We start from the raw sequence: 16434 nt of genomic DNA on the forward strand, positions 1-16434 counted from the left end.
GTCACTTTCCTAGCTTATGTTTGACCACTTTACCCAGTATTCCAGAATACTTCACTATGGAGATTCATATAGAAATGTTGATGGTACTAGAATTATAATTTGTTTTGGATCTGACTAACCTGTCTAAAATTAAGAAGCAAGTATCAGCAGGACTGATTCCTATCAGATATAAGTGGCTATTATTCAACCAGCAATTATATTTAGTGGCTTTAAGATATTTAATTCAGTTAAGAATTATACATGTCTATAAAATACCCATGGAATGAGCAAGGGAAGGGAGTAGATGTTTCAGTTATTGACTGTTTTATTGGTTGGATTTGGTTTCCTTTGTGCAGAAGATGTTGGCTTATGTTGTGAGCCTTAGAATTCAGGATCCCCATTCAAAGATCTAGAGCTTGAGAACTCAAGATCACTCTTCCCATGTTCCCCCTCACACTTGTGTGTGACTTTTTTTTTTTCTTGTCTCTCCTTGCTTCTCCTTCTTTCTAAAGCTTAAGCCTGCATTGGGGTTGGAGACATGATGAGAATTGAAGATGTGGTCAAGGTTGGGAGAAAGAGTGTTTTTATTGGCTTGTTTAATCCGAGACAATGAGAATTAGGTAGGAGTGATATCTTTCTAGACGCTTGATCACTAATTGAGATCTTGAGGGTCATAAATCATGACATTTGAAAGAGTATGGATGGAGATGATATTAGAGTGAAATGGCTTGAAAACTTACTTTTAATAGTCAGAAATGAAGAGCCGTGCTGTGCTCCCTTCTGTCTTGGGAAAGTGGAACACCTCCTGTGAGCCTTGAAGATCATCATTTGGCTCTTGTCCAGTTGTGTCCCTCTAACAAGGGCATATGCCTACCCATCCTCTATGACTGCATTGTCGAGTATGTAATTTCTACATATGCTTGTTTCTATTTAAGCTAATTGAAAGAAATGAAATAATTACTTAAGCTTTGGAGGTCCAGTGTTCTGTAGCTACGTATCTGCATTAAGCATCATCTGCTATTGGACAGCACAGATATTATAGAACATGTCTATCAATATAGAATGTTCTCTTGGACAGGGCTATGACTGTGCTCCAAAACATAGGCCGCCAAAATTTTGTGCTCACTGGCCCAGAGTCTATTCCCAGGGTATGTGCAGACCCCTTCTTCTTCATCTGTCCTGATGGTGGACTGCATTGCTGGTATGTATACCTGACGGTCTGAGGGGGAGGAAGGCTGACTGCTTATGGAGGAAGGAGGAATGAAGAGAAGCTAGAACTTGGTTGTCTACTTGTGGGGACAGTTCTATGCTGGGATGGAGCAGAGGAGAGAAAATGAGAGGTGCTCTTCGTGCCTGAGAGCTGGGGATGACTTACCTGCATGAACTTCTGCGTAATCTGAGAATTTAAATCCACATCTGGCTGGCTAGGACTGGAGGATGACACATTTGTCAGAACAGGAATATACAATATCCTTTATGTAATGCTTTGTTTTCTTGATTTGTAACACTCAGGTCTGTGTGAGTGGACATCTATTTGTGCCTTTGCTCTTGGCCTTCTAAGATAGGTAGATTATAGGCCTGGATCTATTAAAAATGCATGTGGGCCTCAAAGGAATTTGTAGAAGGGGAAAATAATTGAAGTTGCCTAGATGGCAGGATGATCTGTAGACATAGAGATTTTTTTCTTGCATTGTATTTTACTAGTATAAACTGCAGTGATGGCCCACTGACAGAATCAGTAGACATAAATGTAGTGCAAGGCCTCTTGATTATTCAAGAAAATTAGAATTAGAAAGGTGTGATGGCTCATGCTTATTATCAGTGCTACTCAGGAGGTAGAGATACAGAATACTTTGGAATAAGCCTAGGCAAAGAGAACGAAAGTGTGTCTTAAAACAAAACAAATCCTCCCCTCCCCCCAAAAAAAATCCTGTACCTAGTGGTACATGACTGTAATTTCAGCCACTTTTAAAGGTGGAGACTGTTGTTTGAGTATGGCCCAGACAAAGCATGAGACTTATTTACCTAGCAATCATCAAGACCTTGAGTTTAAAACCTCAGCACCACCTAAAAAGAAAAGAAAAGAAAAGAAAACTTTCTTAAATAGGGAAGTTTATTAATGTGTAGCAAAACACCATCTGTTGCACTAGATTTTTTAAATTAAAAATGTTAATACATGGTACTGACTATACAAACAATTTAGCAAATGAAATTTGGGATACAAACAATTATATCAGAGGAATGTTTTTTTTGGATTTTTAATTCCAATTTGATTCATGTTTTAGTTGGAGTATTTTATGATTCAAGCCTTAAACCAGAAGACCAGTGAAAAAATGAAGAAAAGGAAGATGAATGGCTCATTTCATGGAATTAGACCACCGCAGCTTGAGCAACCAGGTATGCAGATGTTTAATAGATAATTATAATAATTGTATATAAAATATTGAATATAAAAAGTAAATGTTTAACATATAATATATATAATTAGTAGTTATAAATCATATAAATTATAAATAATCCCTCAAGATCTTAGAGCAATGTTTCTCAAATCTGAACGTGTTTGGGCTTTTGTATGACTGTCTGGTTCAAAGAACTCAGGACCGAGCTTACAAACTCCTCAGGTGATGCTAACATAGGTGATATGCAAACCACAATTTAAAGAAGGATGTGTTAAAATTTGATCGTGTAGATTTTAAAAAATAGCAAATGGTAAGGGGGAGCTGTTTTAGTTATAGACGAAGATGAAATAACTACCAAATGCTCTGTATGAACCTTAAATCAGATGCTAGTTCAATAAAAACACTAAAAAGACAATTCACTTAGGCAGAATTATTGTTCATTTTCCTATGGTGATGGTACTGCGATTAGAAGAAAAAGGTTCTAATTTTGGGGAGATGAATGAGAAACATTTTAGAGCTAAAGTGTCCCAGTGGCTACACCTTACTTGTAAGTGGTTCAACTTTGTGCATGTTTGACTTTCTATCTAGAGATAAGGCAAAAAAAAATACAAAAGTTAATAATTACTGAATCTTAAATGTGTTCATTATGTCATTCTTTTAACTGTTTTTGCTGTTTGGCAATGTTCTTAATACAGATAAAAAAGGGAGGTTTAAAAAATTAAGTTTTATAATAAAAACTTTTTAAAAAATTAAGTTATTTGGGTTGGTGGGTGGTGGCTCAAATGTTGGGCAAGTGCCAGACCCTGAATTCAAATTCAGTACTGCTCAAAGGAAAAAACAAAAATCAACTACTTTAACTGTTATTAGAACTTTTATGTAATCTTATGGTTAAATAAAATGTCTCTTGAATTTGGTATCGTTTTAAGAATTTGGCACTTGGTAGCTTATTGGAAGAATGTATTACACGTTTTATGAAGAAATGCATATAAAGCACTTAGAAGGCCTCAAATATAAAGAAACAAGTAGACAGAAATGCTAAGTCCCCTAGTTTAATCATTAAACACTGTATGCATGTTTTAGATAATCATACTGTACCCTCATTGATATGTAAAATTCTTAGTGCTAATTAAAGAGAGAAAAATTTAAAGTGGTACTTGAAAAATATTTGTGAAATGAATAGAGATAAAAACCAGGAAAATACAGGTTAAGATGGAAGATCATTTCCAAGTTTAAAAAAAAGTGTAAGAAAAGTAATCCATAAATGACCCACATTTGATTTTGAGCTTTCACATTGCAGAGTACAAAGTGGGATTTAATAGTAAACCCTGGGGCTTTAAATGCTTCCAGGATTAGAAGATGGGAGGGAAAAGCCAGATCGATAATGTAGATAACTACTGGTTGTTAGTTCTTATTGATCGAGGAAAGAACATATACTAGTTCCTAAGAGAAAGTGAAATGCATCTTGTATCCTTGAGCACTAAAAGACATTTCTCATGTGACTCTTGTCTGGGAGCACTCACCGGTACAGTAAACAGGGCCCTCAAAAGCGTCCCTTTAGCAAGTACAAAATGTATCCTTCTATGGTAGTTGCATGTTTAGTTGCTCTTTTGATTTTTGTAGGTTGTCAGGTAAACATACATTATGAAGTTATAAATGCAGTCTCCACCTTCCCAAGGCTGTTTCTGCTCACTTCAGTTAAAGAGAGGCATGCATATGGCAATAAACATCACTGAGGAGACACACGACACAGTCCGAGTATGGCTCTGGGGCTCAGTTGCCCTAAAGACAAACTCTGGGCTCCAGGGTTCGCGATTTTCAGGCTTGTGCCAGCACTTAGGTACTGTGAAGGAGCTACGGGGAATTTAACGGTGGGTGAGAGGGGTATAGTGCAGAAAGAGGTCAGACCCCAAAATACCTTGGTAACTTTTTTACTCTGCTTGAGAGTAAAGGATTTTTACACTTGAAAAACAGAAATAGCTTGAATTCCATTGATTTAGACCACTGCCTATCTTTTCAGCAAGCCTTCACAGGTAGACTTCACACAGCTGGGCTTTGCATACATAGTAGGGGTCTCTTATGAGGAAGTGTGGGTGGGGTGGGGTGAAGTGGATATTCTGAATTGATGGAGGACTCATTTCTTTGTTGGTGACAAACCAGTAAACTTCTTAGTCAACACTATTGATGAGATGTGCTGACTTGAAATTGCTGCCGTGTGAAGTAGACTTTTTAATTGGATGACAAAAGACTAGGTCCCAAAGAAACTGTAGAATGTGGCTTCAAAAGTTTGGGTAGGTAGCTAGAGGTGTCTTGAATAGTTACAATTTATAAAGAAGTAGAAAGGTGAAGAAATGTTACTTCTCTGACATTGAGAAGTCACTATTATCAGCCTAGCCCTTGACCTGCACTTTCAGTCCCAGAAGGGAAAGGACTTTAGATGTTTCCATCTTGTTAGGTTAAACTCTACAAGTTGCTGGTTTTGTAGGTTAAAAATAATGAGGTAATATTGGCATTTTCTTATACCTTGACCTAATACTATTAAAAAAAATCATGTTACATTTAAAGCTGCAATGATTGCATTTGTAGCTTATTCTTTTTATTTTCTTTTCTGAAACAGAAAAAATGCCTGTCTTAAAGGCTGAAGCATCACATTATAACTCTGACTTACATAACCTGCTGTTCTGCTGCCAGTGTGTGGACGTGGTATTTTACCACCCAGATGTAAAGGAAGTCATAGAGGCCCACAAGATTGTTCTCTGCGCTGTAAGCCATGTTTTCATGCTGCTTTTCAATGTGAAGAGTCCCACTGAGATTCAGGACTCCAGTATCGTCCGAACTACCCAAGATCTCTTTGCTATAAACAGAGATACCACATTTGCAGGTGCTAGCCAGGAGTCTTCAGGCAACCCACCATTACGAGTCATTGTTAAAGACGTCCTCTTCTGTTCTTGTTTATCAGACATTCTGCGCTTCATTTATTCAGGTACCTTGTCTAATGGTTCTGGTTACTCATACGCTTGACGTTTTGAAATGAAGTATGCCTGTAGTCTTCAAGAATATTGATTAGTTTTTTTTTTGTTGTTTTTTCTGTTGGTCATGGAGCTTGAACTCTGGGCCTGGACACTGTCCCTGAGCTCTTCAGCTCAAGGCTAGTGCTCTACCACTTGAGCCAAAGCACCACTTCCAGTTTTCTGGTGGTTAGTTGGAGATTAAGATTCTCGTGGATTTTCCTGCCTGGGCTGGCTTTGAATTGTGATCCTCAGATCTCAGCCTCCTGAGTAGCTAGGATTACAGGCTTGAGCCACCAGCATTATTGATTAGTTGTATTAGTTTTATCTTCTACCTACTGTCTGAGGTGGGCATTATACATGAAATAGTTTTGCTTTATATGTAGGAATCAGTTTGGGTTTTCCATGTTCCTTACAAAAGTATTTGCCTTCTTATTTTTTCATTAACTTATCTACTTGTGGAAAAACCTAACAAAATTTACTGTCCTAGCCATTGTAAGTGTGCAGTCTTAGTTATAGTAATGGCATCTGTAATGACTGTACAATCATCACCGCCGTCCATCTCAGTAACTATTTATGCTTCATTGTGATTGTTTGAGACAGGTTTGACAGGTTCTTGCTTTGTAGCCCAGGCTAGTCTTGAACTCACTAGGTAATCCAGGGTGGCCTCCGACTCCAAATCCGCCTACCTCTGTCTCCTGAGTTTCGGATTTTTAAACATGCACTCATACCTCTAAAATTGAATATAGAAATCGAAAATAAACTGTAAATTTGAAACTCTAGGCTCATTAAACATCACCTACCTGTCCATTAAGCCCCTAGAAACCTCTCTTCTACTTTCTGTCTCTGTTATTTGACCACATTGTATCTCATTTAAGTGCAGTCATATGTTATTATTATTTTTTGGAGTGGTGTTTTTGGAATAGTGTATACCAAATTGCATTCCTTTCTAAGACTGAAAAATATATTCCATTACCCATTCATTCCCTGATGGACATATTTATTGCCTCTATCATTTTAGTTATTGTGTATTATGCTGCTATAAACATGGTTGTCAAATACTTGTTTAGAATGAGACTCTACTTTTAATTCATTTGGATATAATCCCAGAAGTAGAATTGTTAGATCATTTGGTAATTCTCTGAAAAAAAAATTTTTTTTTTCATTTTTATGTTACTGGGGTTTGAACTCAGGGCTTCATGCTTGCTTAGGCAGGCATTCTACAGCTCTAGCCACATCTTCAATCATTTTGAGCCTATTGTTTTTGAGATACAGGCTTGCTTTTTGCCCTGGCTGGCCTGGACCACATCTTCCTGTTGTAGCTAGGAGAAGAGGCTTGTATTTCCATGCCCAGTTCTTTTGCTCTTGAGATGAGGCCTCAAGAACTCTGTGCCCAAGTTGGCGTGAAACTACGATTATCCTGTTTTAGTCTGATGAATAACTATGATTACAGGCATGAACCTGCGGTTTATTTAAACATTTTTAAGAAACTACTATACTGTTTGTTGTGATGGCTATACCTTTTTTTTTTTTTTTTTTTTTTTTTTTTTTTGCAGTCCTGGGGCTTGAACTCAGGGCCTTGAGCACTGTCCCTGACTTTTTTTTTCTTACTAGCACTCTACCACTTGAGCCACAGCGCCCAGGGCTTCATGTATATGAGGCAAGCACTCTACCACTAGGCCATATTCCCAGCCTGGCTATACCATTTTAAAATTCAAGCTAGTAGTACACAGAAGTGTGCCAATTTCTTCACATTTTTCCCTCCCCTCTGCTTCCCTCCCCTCCCCTCCCCTCCTCTCCTCTCCCTTTCCCTTCCCTTCCCTTGAGCTTCAACTCAGCTCCTGGGCACTGTCCCTGAGCTTCTTTTGCTCAAGGCTAGCACTCTATTACTTGAGCCACAGCACCACTTCTGGCCTTTTCTGTTTATGTGGTGCTGAGGAATTGAACCCAAGGCTTCATGCATGCTAGGCAAGCACTCTATCACTAAGCCACAGTCCCAGCCCTGGTCATACTTAAAAAAAAAAAAATACCCCTGACAGTGCCCTAATCATTTAAAAATTTCACTTCTTATAAATTATTGCTCTTTTTGTCCTTAAAAAAAAACTTGGGAGCAACTGTGTTATAAATAATAGAAGCTTCAAGTCATTTGGCTAATTGTTCAGATAGAATAGAAAATAATGAGTATAAAATGAGCAGGCTTTTACATGTAAGTTTTTTTGTTAATAATTTTGTTTTTCAACATGGAATCATGAATTTGGAATAGCCATTATTTAACGAGTTTATATTTAAAAAATAGATACTACTTGTCATTTGAGTTGCGGTTATATAATTTTGCAAGTTAAATTTAAATTGTAGTTTGGGGCTGTTCAATTATAGCAAACTCATGTGTGTGTGTGTGTGTGTGTGTGTGTGTGTGTGTATGTGTGTGTGTGTGTGTGTGTGTGTGCATAGAATGCAATGGTAGGTCAGTAAATGCTCACTTGAAGAGGCCTAAACAGGGCCAGTACACTGCCTTGAGCTTGGCAGGTTCATATAGACTTCAGTTGCCTGTGATGCAGGTCCTAGTAACTAAAAGTCATCATATGATAATTACTAGGTAGAGCAGGTCCTAGAAGCTAACCATCATTGTATGATGATTACACCCTAGGTAAGAGTCATCACAAGATGATTACATACTAGTTAAGAGCAGCTCCTAACAGTGAGTCATCGCATTATGATTCTATACTAAGTAAGGACATCACTAGAGAGCCACACTAGTTAAGGACTTGATTTAGAACTACAAATTTAGTTTAAACTTAGAATCTCCCAGTTCAGAATCTAAGACTAATTTTGAAAAAATGAAAACGATTGCATGTTAAAAGGAAAAAATGGTTTAATGACATGTTTAAGGAGCTGTGAGGGATGTGTTTGACTTTTCAAAGATTTTACTGTTGAAACCATATGAATTATTCAGCAAGTTTCCCACAATATCAATTTAATCTTTTCAAAGATACATGAACATACTCTGAAACCAGTTATATCTTTTTAAATATGGTAGCAGTTGAAACCAACTGCGTGTCTCTCCAGTGTCTAAACCTGCCTAGCTTTCTCCTCAATTGCAAAATCAATACATGGAGAAGTGGGGGGAAATGAATGCAGAGAGAAAAGTGAGAAAAGAAAATAAAACATCCTCTTTGTTCCCTAGACCTATTTCCCAGAACAATTTACCTGTCATACTTTAAGCTTTTCAGTGTTGATTTTTGGTATTCTCTCAGATACTATTTGAAATATATTATTATACTAGTCAGACTTGCCTTAATAAAAGGGCAGGCGTTGGTGAGTCCTGCTTTCTGGGAACCACAGGACTGGAGCGTGGTGATTGTTGGGAGACGAGGCCAGCAAGGCTGACCCATTCCTGCTGATCCTGGATGCTGTGCTGGAGTCTAAAGCATGAGCAGAATGGGCCCCAGAATGCTTGTCTCTGGTGCTGGTAGAAGGTTGAAATGAAGCAGGCAAGAAAGAACCCAGTCAGGGGCCCCATTACTCCATCTGCCAACCTCTCTTGGATGTTGCCCTTTGTCATGTGGACTGAGTGTCCTCAGAGGATCTTGTTAGTGATTCTGTGCAGATTCTGATTGTGTTGATAGCATGGGATGGAGCACTAATTCTTGCCTTTAAAACCTTCTCCAGGAGATGCTTGATGCTCTTGGAAGAACTGGATCCCAGTCACAGACAGTGAATTGGGGCTTGGAACTCAGTACAGGAGCTGGGAAGGGAAGTCTGTTATCAGCTTAAGTCAGGAAGTCAAAATGGGGTTGAGTACAAGGCTAACTGAAGCTGAGATAGTCACACCTGGGTTCCAGTGTTATTGTGTCTCCTGTCCAAAATGGAAGAATATGAGTACTTAGCTGATGGATGGAAACTGAGTCAGGAAATAGGGACTCAGGGGATATGGAGAGTATAGAGAGCTTTTTAGTAGCCTAGCCACTTGAGAGCTCAACCATGTTTTGGGGGGCGTTGGTGCTTGCTTTGAACTTAGAGTGTCATGCTTGCTAGGCTGTCACTTTCCCACTTGTGCCATACCATTAAGTCATTTTTACTTACCATTTTTCAAATAATGTCTCACATTTTTTGCCTAGGTCCAGCCTCATCTACATAACTAGAGTTACAGGCATGGAAATTATGTCCAGTTTTTTGGTTGAGATCGGGTTTTGCTAGCTTTCTGCCGAGGTAGATTTCATAATCTCTATCGCCTTAGTAACGGGGAATACATTTGTAAAGGACACCATGCCCAGCCTTCAGAACTCTGCTTCTTCACCTGATATTGAACTTACACATATCAGCTCTGTTCTCTTTCCTGTGTCTCAGCTGAAGTAGGAAATGGTATTGGGTATACACAAGTACGCTGATATACCTCTGATGGCCAGCAAAAGTAATGTTTAATTTATACGTAAAAATATTAAAGGTGCCAGGAATTGGTGCCTCACATTAGCATCCTAGCTACTCAAGAGGCTGAGATCTAAGAATTGTGGTTCAAAACCAACCCAGGCTGGAATATTCATGAGACTCTTCATCTTCATTAACCACCAAAAAAAACTGGAAGTAGAGCTGTGGCTCAAGTGGTAGAATGCTAGCATTCAGAGTAAAAGCTCAGAGACAGTGCCTAGGCCCTGAGTTCAAGCCTCAGTACTGCCACCAAAAAATAAGTAAATAAATGTATAATTGCACAGTGAAGAAAAATTAGGAAAAAAATTGAAGAGAGGACAAAAAAATACTTACATCTTCAAACAGAGACTGAAAAAAGGATTTGTAAACCTCTGAACAGAGGACAAGTTTTTCAGACATTCGTACCATGGTTCCCTTGTAGGAGCAAGTCACCTGCCCAGAGTCTTATGAGGGAAATGCTGGACCGGAGCCGTCAGTGGCTCGGTACATCAGTCTACCTGTCAGGCAGAGCTGGACTGACAAACACAGACTGAAAAATGACAGTAAACTCTTACGGGGTCCGGACACAGCAGAAACCATTTAGTGACAAAAACAGATCATGGCTTCCCTGGGGGGTTCGAGTGTAAGCAGGGCTAAAAAAAAAGTTTGGTAAGTACAGCTTAGGCCAGGTTACATTCAACAATACCAATCATAGTTTTTAGGAGCTAATTCCAGTAGATGGTCAATTATTTGCATTTATTTCATTTCAAAACCTACTTCTTGGCCTGTTATAGAAAACATGGCAGGTTAAACAACATCCTAACTCTTTTTAAATAACACTTTTTTTTTAACCTTTAGGAATTTGAAATTGTGTCACTATGAACAAATAGTCCTATATTTCAGAGCAGCCATTTCATGGTCTGGTTAACATTTTACACTTGTATATAAGCCCTTAGTGTACTTTACTACTTAGTGTTATAAAAATCAGAGTCAGCTCAGGTATGCTTGTTTTGCATATGTTAACTTTCTGCTGTATAACAAGGAACCTTGTATGCTGTGAAAGTTTTACTGACCAAAGTTTAAAGGAGAGGGCTGATGGCAAGGAGGCCTGCAATTCTGGCCTTCCAGGAGAATCCTTAAATGGCTTCAATTGTAACATTCTTACAATACTTGATACCCTTGAGCTTGCAAAGGCAGGGTCACCTGATCTCCCAAGGTTAGAAATGGAACTCTTTGTAAGCTCTTCGGAATGTACTTTAAGCTCTTCCTGTCACAAGAAAGAAACAAGGGACATCCTTTAGCATTTCATACTGGTATGCCACCAGTGTAGATGCAAACCAATTTTCTTCATTCGTTTGCATTCTTCTCACATTCTCAGAACTATTCTGCAGCACTTCTTTTTTCTGCACTTCATAAAAATGTAGCATCGCATATCGAGTATATTATGATGTCTAAGAGACTTAAGTACATGAAGTGCTTTGTGAAGTTATCCTAAATACATCCCAATGGATAAGGCAAGATGAATAAGCTCTAGAAATTTTGCCATATGACATCATGCTTACTGTTAATAATACTGTATCATATACACTTGGTATTTTTTAAAAGGGTAGATCTAATGTTGAGCATTTTACTACAGAAACTTCCAGCCTTCAGATTATTTTTTGATTAGAACCTAAATGTGTGATTTCAATTAGTACTTCTAGTGACGAAAACAGCCCACTCATTAGTGTGCTCTCAGAAATACTCTTCCTTCCATTTTTAGTTACTGGTTCTTTGTAAACCTATTCTCAAACAGATCAGACAGAGCAGCGGCCCTTGGAGTTTACCAGCTACTAATCCCATATATGTAGCTGATTTGATGCTTACTTGCTTTCACATAATCCTTGGAATGGAGATACTATGCAGATGTTCTTTAATAATGATGTTTCGCTTGTGTATTAGCTTAGCAGAGTTATGATGTTGAAGGCAAATACAGAGAAAATATCTGTGCTCTTCTTCAGCTTGGATAAGTGTAGCCAATCAGAGATACCTATATCTTTACCTTTGATAATGTTTATAATTTCTGAGGAGACTTCTTTTGGCCTGTGGGGCTTGAACTCAGGGCTTGGACTCTGGTGCTCTACCACTTGAGCCAAAGTTCCACTTTCAGCTTTTTGGTAGTTGATTGAAGATAAGGGACGCACAGACTGCTGCCTGGGATAGTGTCAAACTGAAATCCTCACATCTCAGCCTCCCGAGAAACTAGGATTACAGGCAAGAGCCACTGGCACCCAGCCCTAAAAGGATTTTAAAGTATGTAAATGTCAGGAACCCTTGCTCAGAAATTCTGATATTCTAATTTAAGTGGAATGAGACCTCCTTGGATGGTATTTTATGAGAGCTCTATCTCCAGGTAAATATAGCACACAGCAAGGGTTGGGTATTACTGGGAGATATTCTGGGGTGATAATTCAAATAATATGTCAGATTGTGACCCCCCAGTGTTAAAAGTCATTGGTATAAAGAGGTAAGCAGATAGTTTGTTTTGTTTTAAGAGTACACATTTATTTAGCTATGAGCCAAAAGAGGAGCTATTATTGATGTCAGAATAAAAGCTACCATTGGTGGGAAGAATGAATGGTGTTCTGGAGCCCGCTGCTACTGGCATTATCTGTAGCATTGACAGTTCCATGTTCTGGACGCTCACATTGCTAGCTTGAATTTGGCCATGATAGGAGTAGTTTTACCACAGAAAAGGCAAATGGTATGTATCCGGATACATAGTAGCAATTGTAGCTGAGGGTGAACTTAAAGAATATACAGAAATGCCAAGTGCTGCCAGGCTCAGCTACTGGGTTTCCAGGGCCTCTGGGTTCTGAAGTCTAGATTAGGTTGGGTTTGGAAGTCGGGTTCAATTGCCTGAGCTCATTGGCTCAAAACATGTGAATTAGGTGTCTTTATTCTTCTGTACCCATACAGGCATCTAGCAAAATACTATGTATAAGGAAAGAGGCATCAGAAACAGCAAGTTGGGAGGACATAGAAAAGGTCTCCAAACACCTGGAGAGGTGAAGTGTCTTGCCTGTACTCATACCAGTAATACAGAGCTAGAACTAGATCCTGGGCCTAGCACTCAGGCCGACCTATGCCTGCACGTCTGCATATTTTGAATACTGGTTGTAGAATTTAGACTTTCTATAAGCCACGGAGATGGGTGAGGCTGATCCCTTGGAAAAATCATGCTTTTGGAACCTTACAGGGGAGGAGTAATAGGACATATTCAGCTGAGGAAGGTCATTTAGGGAGCACGATAGCAGCCACAGACCACATGACAGGAGAACGTGGGGCAAAGGTAAACTTTTAACTGGTCATAGAATAGGAATATCATAATAAATAGAGAGAAGGGGGTTGACAGTGGGGACAAATGTGAAGGGACCTAAGGATGAAGTAGTTTTGATGTGGGCTGGGGTGAAAATAAGGGCAGTGATGGTCCCAGTGGGGTGATTTTGCTGCAGTAGCGTGGCCACGAAGCTTGCAGGAAATTATCAAGCTGCCTCCCTGAGGTGGGTTTTGGAGAGTTGCTTAGCAGGCATTCCTTTTTGACCCTAACAATGCATGCGACCTTCTGAATACATTGTGCTTATATTCCTCTACAAGATGGCAGGCCCTGTCCTCTATGAGCAGCATGATTTAATTCAGCTTTAGAAAAGATCACATCTACTTCTTCTCAAGATGAATAATAATAACTTGGGTGTTGGACCACTTGTCCCAGACACTCTTAGCAATGCTGTTAACCACCATCTGATTGCCTATCACAGAGAAGTGGCATCTATGCAGGGAGGGAGACTTCTGGTTTTGAGAAATAATTCTATAAATAAAATGCTAGACCTGTTAAGACTATCCCTTAACTATAAGGATATATGTTTCATTAAGAAAAATTAAATTGATACTTTAAAAAGGAACCTTGCCAGGTGCTGGTGGCTCATGCCTGTAATCCTAGCTACTCAGCAAGCTAAGATCTGAGGATCGATGTTCAAAGTCAGCCTGGGCAGGAAAGTCCATGAGACTCTTATCTCCAATAAACTACTCAAAAAAAAAAAAAAAGTTGGATGTGGAACTGAGACTCAAATGTTAGTGTGCTAGTCTTGAGCTGAGAACCTCCGAGACAGTGCTCAGGCCTTGAGTTCAAGCCCCATGACGGGCACAAGATTGGTTTTTCATATTTTCTGTTATTAAGAAGTATTTAATGTGTGCTCATTTATTACAGGTGCTTTTCAGTGGGAAGAACTGGAAGAAGACATCAGGAAGAAACTGAAAGATTCGGGGGATGTTTCTAATGTAATTGAAAAAGTTAAATGCATTTTAAAAACACCAGGAAAGGTAAATTAATGCATACCCCTGAGTTATAACTGATATACTATGATGGATATAATATGGAGTCGTTAGAAAAGTTAACTAACGTATAAATATGGATATTTTCCCTAAGTTTTTATTTCCATTTCAATATGTTAAACAAAAACATATGCTACTTTTCACTTAGATTTGAATTTATGTAAGAACTAAAATAAGTATGAGTCATGTCTTTCAAATGTTCATTTGGTTAACTCCATAGTTTGGAACACTCCCTTGGAGCTCTGGGAAGCTCAGGACACATCACGCCAGGCCTGAAAGGCCCATTTGTCCAGTTGTAGTTCAGCTTCTTGGAGGGGATGCTTTTTCATTCTGTATTGTTAAGTTTCTGTTCCCTCACAGTTTTGAGAAGCAAGACAGTTTCTCGGTGTACCTTTTTCAAGTTCTGTGCAATCTGTCTTAAGCAAGAGGATTTTCTCAATATAGGTTCACTAATATAAACTGGGTTTAAGGTTATAAAACTATGGACTTTATATGGCCAGGATTGTATGCATACTAAAACTCTAGTACCAGGCAGGGCTTTAAAAGTAGATTTACTAAATTTTAAGACAACTACATTATACCGTGAAGCCAGCATATTCTTATTTCAGGTGCTGTGGTAAGCAAATTGCAGTAAATCAAAGGATAAATTATGAGCAGTGTGTAAGTTTGCATTAAGTATAAGAAAAAGATGTTTTCTTTTTATTCTTTTAATACCATGACTTTGACATTTCTACAGTCTGAGTGACACACTGTATTAAGTATTAAAAAATCTAGCCTACCTACCCAGGAGGCTGAGATCTGAGGATAACAGTTTGTATCTACCTTGGGCAGATAAATCCACCACCAGACTCTCTTACCTCCCACTCTGCAGCAAGAAGTTAGAAATGAAGGTGTGGCTCAAGTGGTAGAGCACTAGCCAAGCATGGAAAAAGCCCTGAGTTCAAGCTCTAGTACTGGCACCAAAACAGTAAAACTGCACTCACTTTTAATGGATATTCTTGACCACTGAAAGTAAATGATTGAGAAAAAAAAAGACCAACTAATATAGAATTAAGGGGCAAGGTCTGTTTTTAAATTAAACAACAGCAGTATAGGGCATAGAGAAGCTGTGCAGACTTAAAGATGTCTGGTGGATGGTAGCTTCTTGCAACATAATTCAAGTAAATGATCCTCTTATCAAAAGTGTGTCCATATATCTACATCTGTGTTTTTCTAAGAAGTTTTATTGTGAAGGTAATGTACAGAGGGTTACAGATACATAGGTAAGGTCAGGAGTACATTTCTTTATGAACAGTGTTATTCCCTTCCTCATTGTCACCTGTTCCCTTCCTCCCCACACTCATCTCCCTCAAGTTGCAAAGTTCATTTCTCATTTATAGACCAGTGAAATGCTTATCATGCCCCTCTGTTCTCACCAAACTTCTCCCCCTATTTTGTTTTCATATAAAAATGAGGGAATCTGTTTACCAAGTTCATGTTCATTCTCTCTCTCTTCCCTATATATAGAGTTAGAACACATATTTACATTTATTTATACATAGTGTACTTCTACATAATATTCACATTATGCAAATTCATCACCTTCATATAATTGGCAAGGGCACAGTACTGCTTTTCTGAATCTGCCCTTGAGTGCGATTCTGCACACAGGCCTTTGTGTATTGAAAGTAGCATGAATTCCCATTAGGAATTAGGCATGTGATTCTGTGATATTGATATGATCCCCTCCTCTGTGTCCTCCTAGGCTTAAGGTTGCTCCCATTCACTGAACACAGTGTAGGAATGTAACCCAGAGTTGGGCTTCAGGAAGTGTGGATTTAAATTGTGAGTCTGCCACAGGTTATTGTGCTTTGAGCAGGTTATGGATTTCTTGACAATAAGAGTAAACTAGATGAGTTCTAAAGCCCCTGCTAGCTCTCCACTGCTGAGATGCAGTTTGGCTGTCCTTTATGTATGACACTTCTTTGCATCCTGTTGCCAGTGTTTTCAGTAGATAATGCAATAGGAGAGCCTATGGGACCACGATTTGTATGGTACTATTTTGCCTCTGTCTTGCTCATAGATATCATCCTGGAGTCAGTTTTCTACTTCCTTCTGAGGAAGGATATTATCATTTTTCCCCTTACCAAAGATTAAAAATTTCCCTCCATGGTAGATTAATTCAGAGTAAGGGGTAGGTATCATTTATCCTTTTTTTTTGCCACTCATGGGACTTGAACTCTGGGCCTCGGTACTTTCCGTGAGCTCTTCAGCTCAAGGCTAGCTCTCCACCACTT

The 16434-nt window shown here is 38.8% G+C and overlaps 1 protein-coding gene across 2 annotated transcripts in view; it reads left to right on the forward strand.

The window, feature by feature from the left end:
- Rhobtb3 (Rho related BTB domain containing 3) overlaps nt 1-16434 on the forward strand; it is a 67207-nt gene that overhangs the window by 17893 nt on the left and 32880 nt on the right. For both annotated transcript variants that reach the window (XM_048331088.1, XM_048331086.1), the window contains exons 5-7: nt 2265-2376; nt 4993-5358; nt 14034-14146. In XM_048331088.1, the coding sequence (XP_048187045.1) occupies nt 2265-2376; nt 4993-5358; nt 14034-14146 (591 nt within the window). The remainder of the gene's footprint in view (nt 1-2264; nt 2377-4992; nt 5359-14033; nt 14147-16434) is intronic.

The sequence above is a fragment of the Perognathus longimembris genome, chromosome 22, assembly GCF_023159225.1.
Source record: "Perognathus longimembris pacificus isolate PPM17 chromosome 22, ASM2315922v1, whole genome shotgun sequence".
NCBI lineage: Eukaryota > Metazoa > Chordata > Mammalia > Rodentia > Heteromyidae > Perognathus > Perognathus longimembris.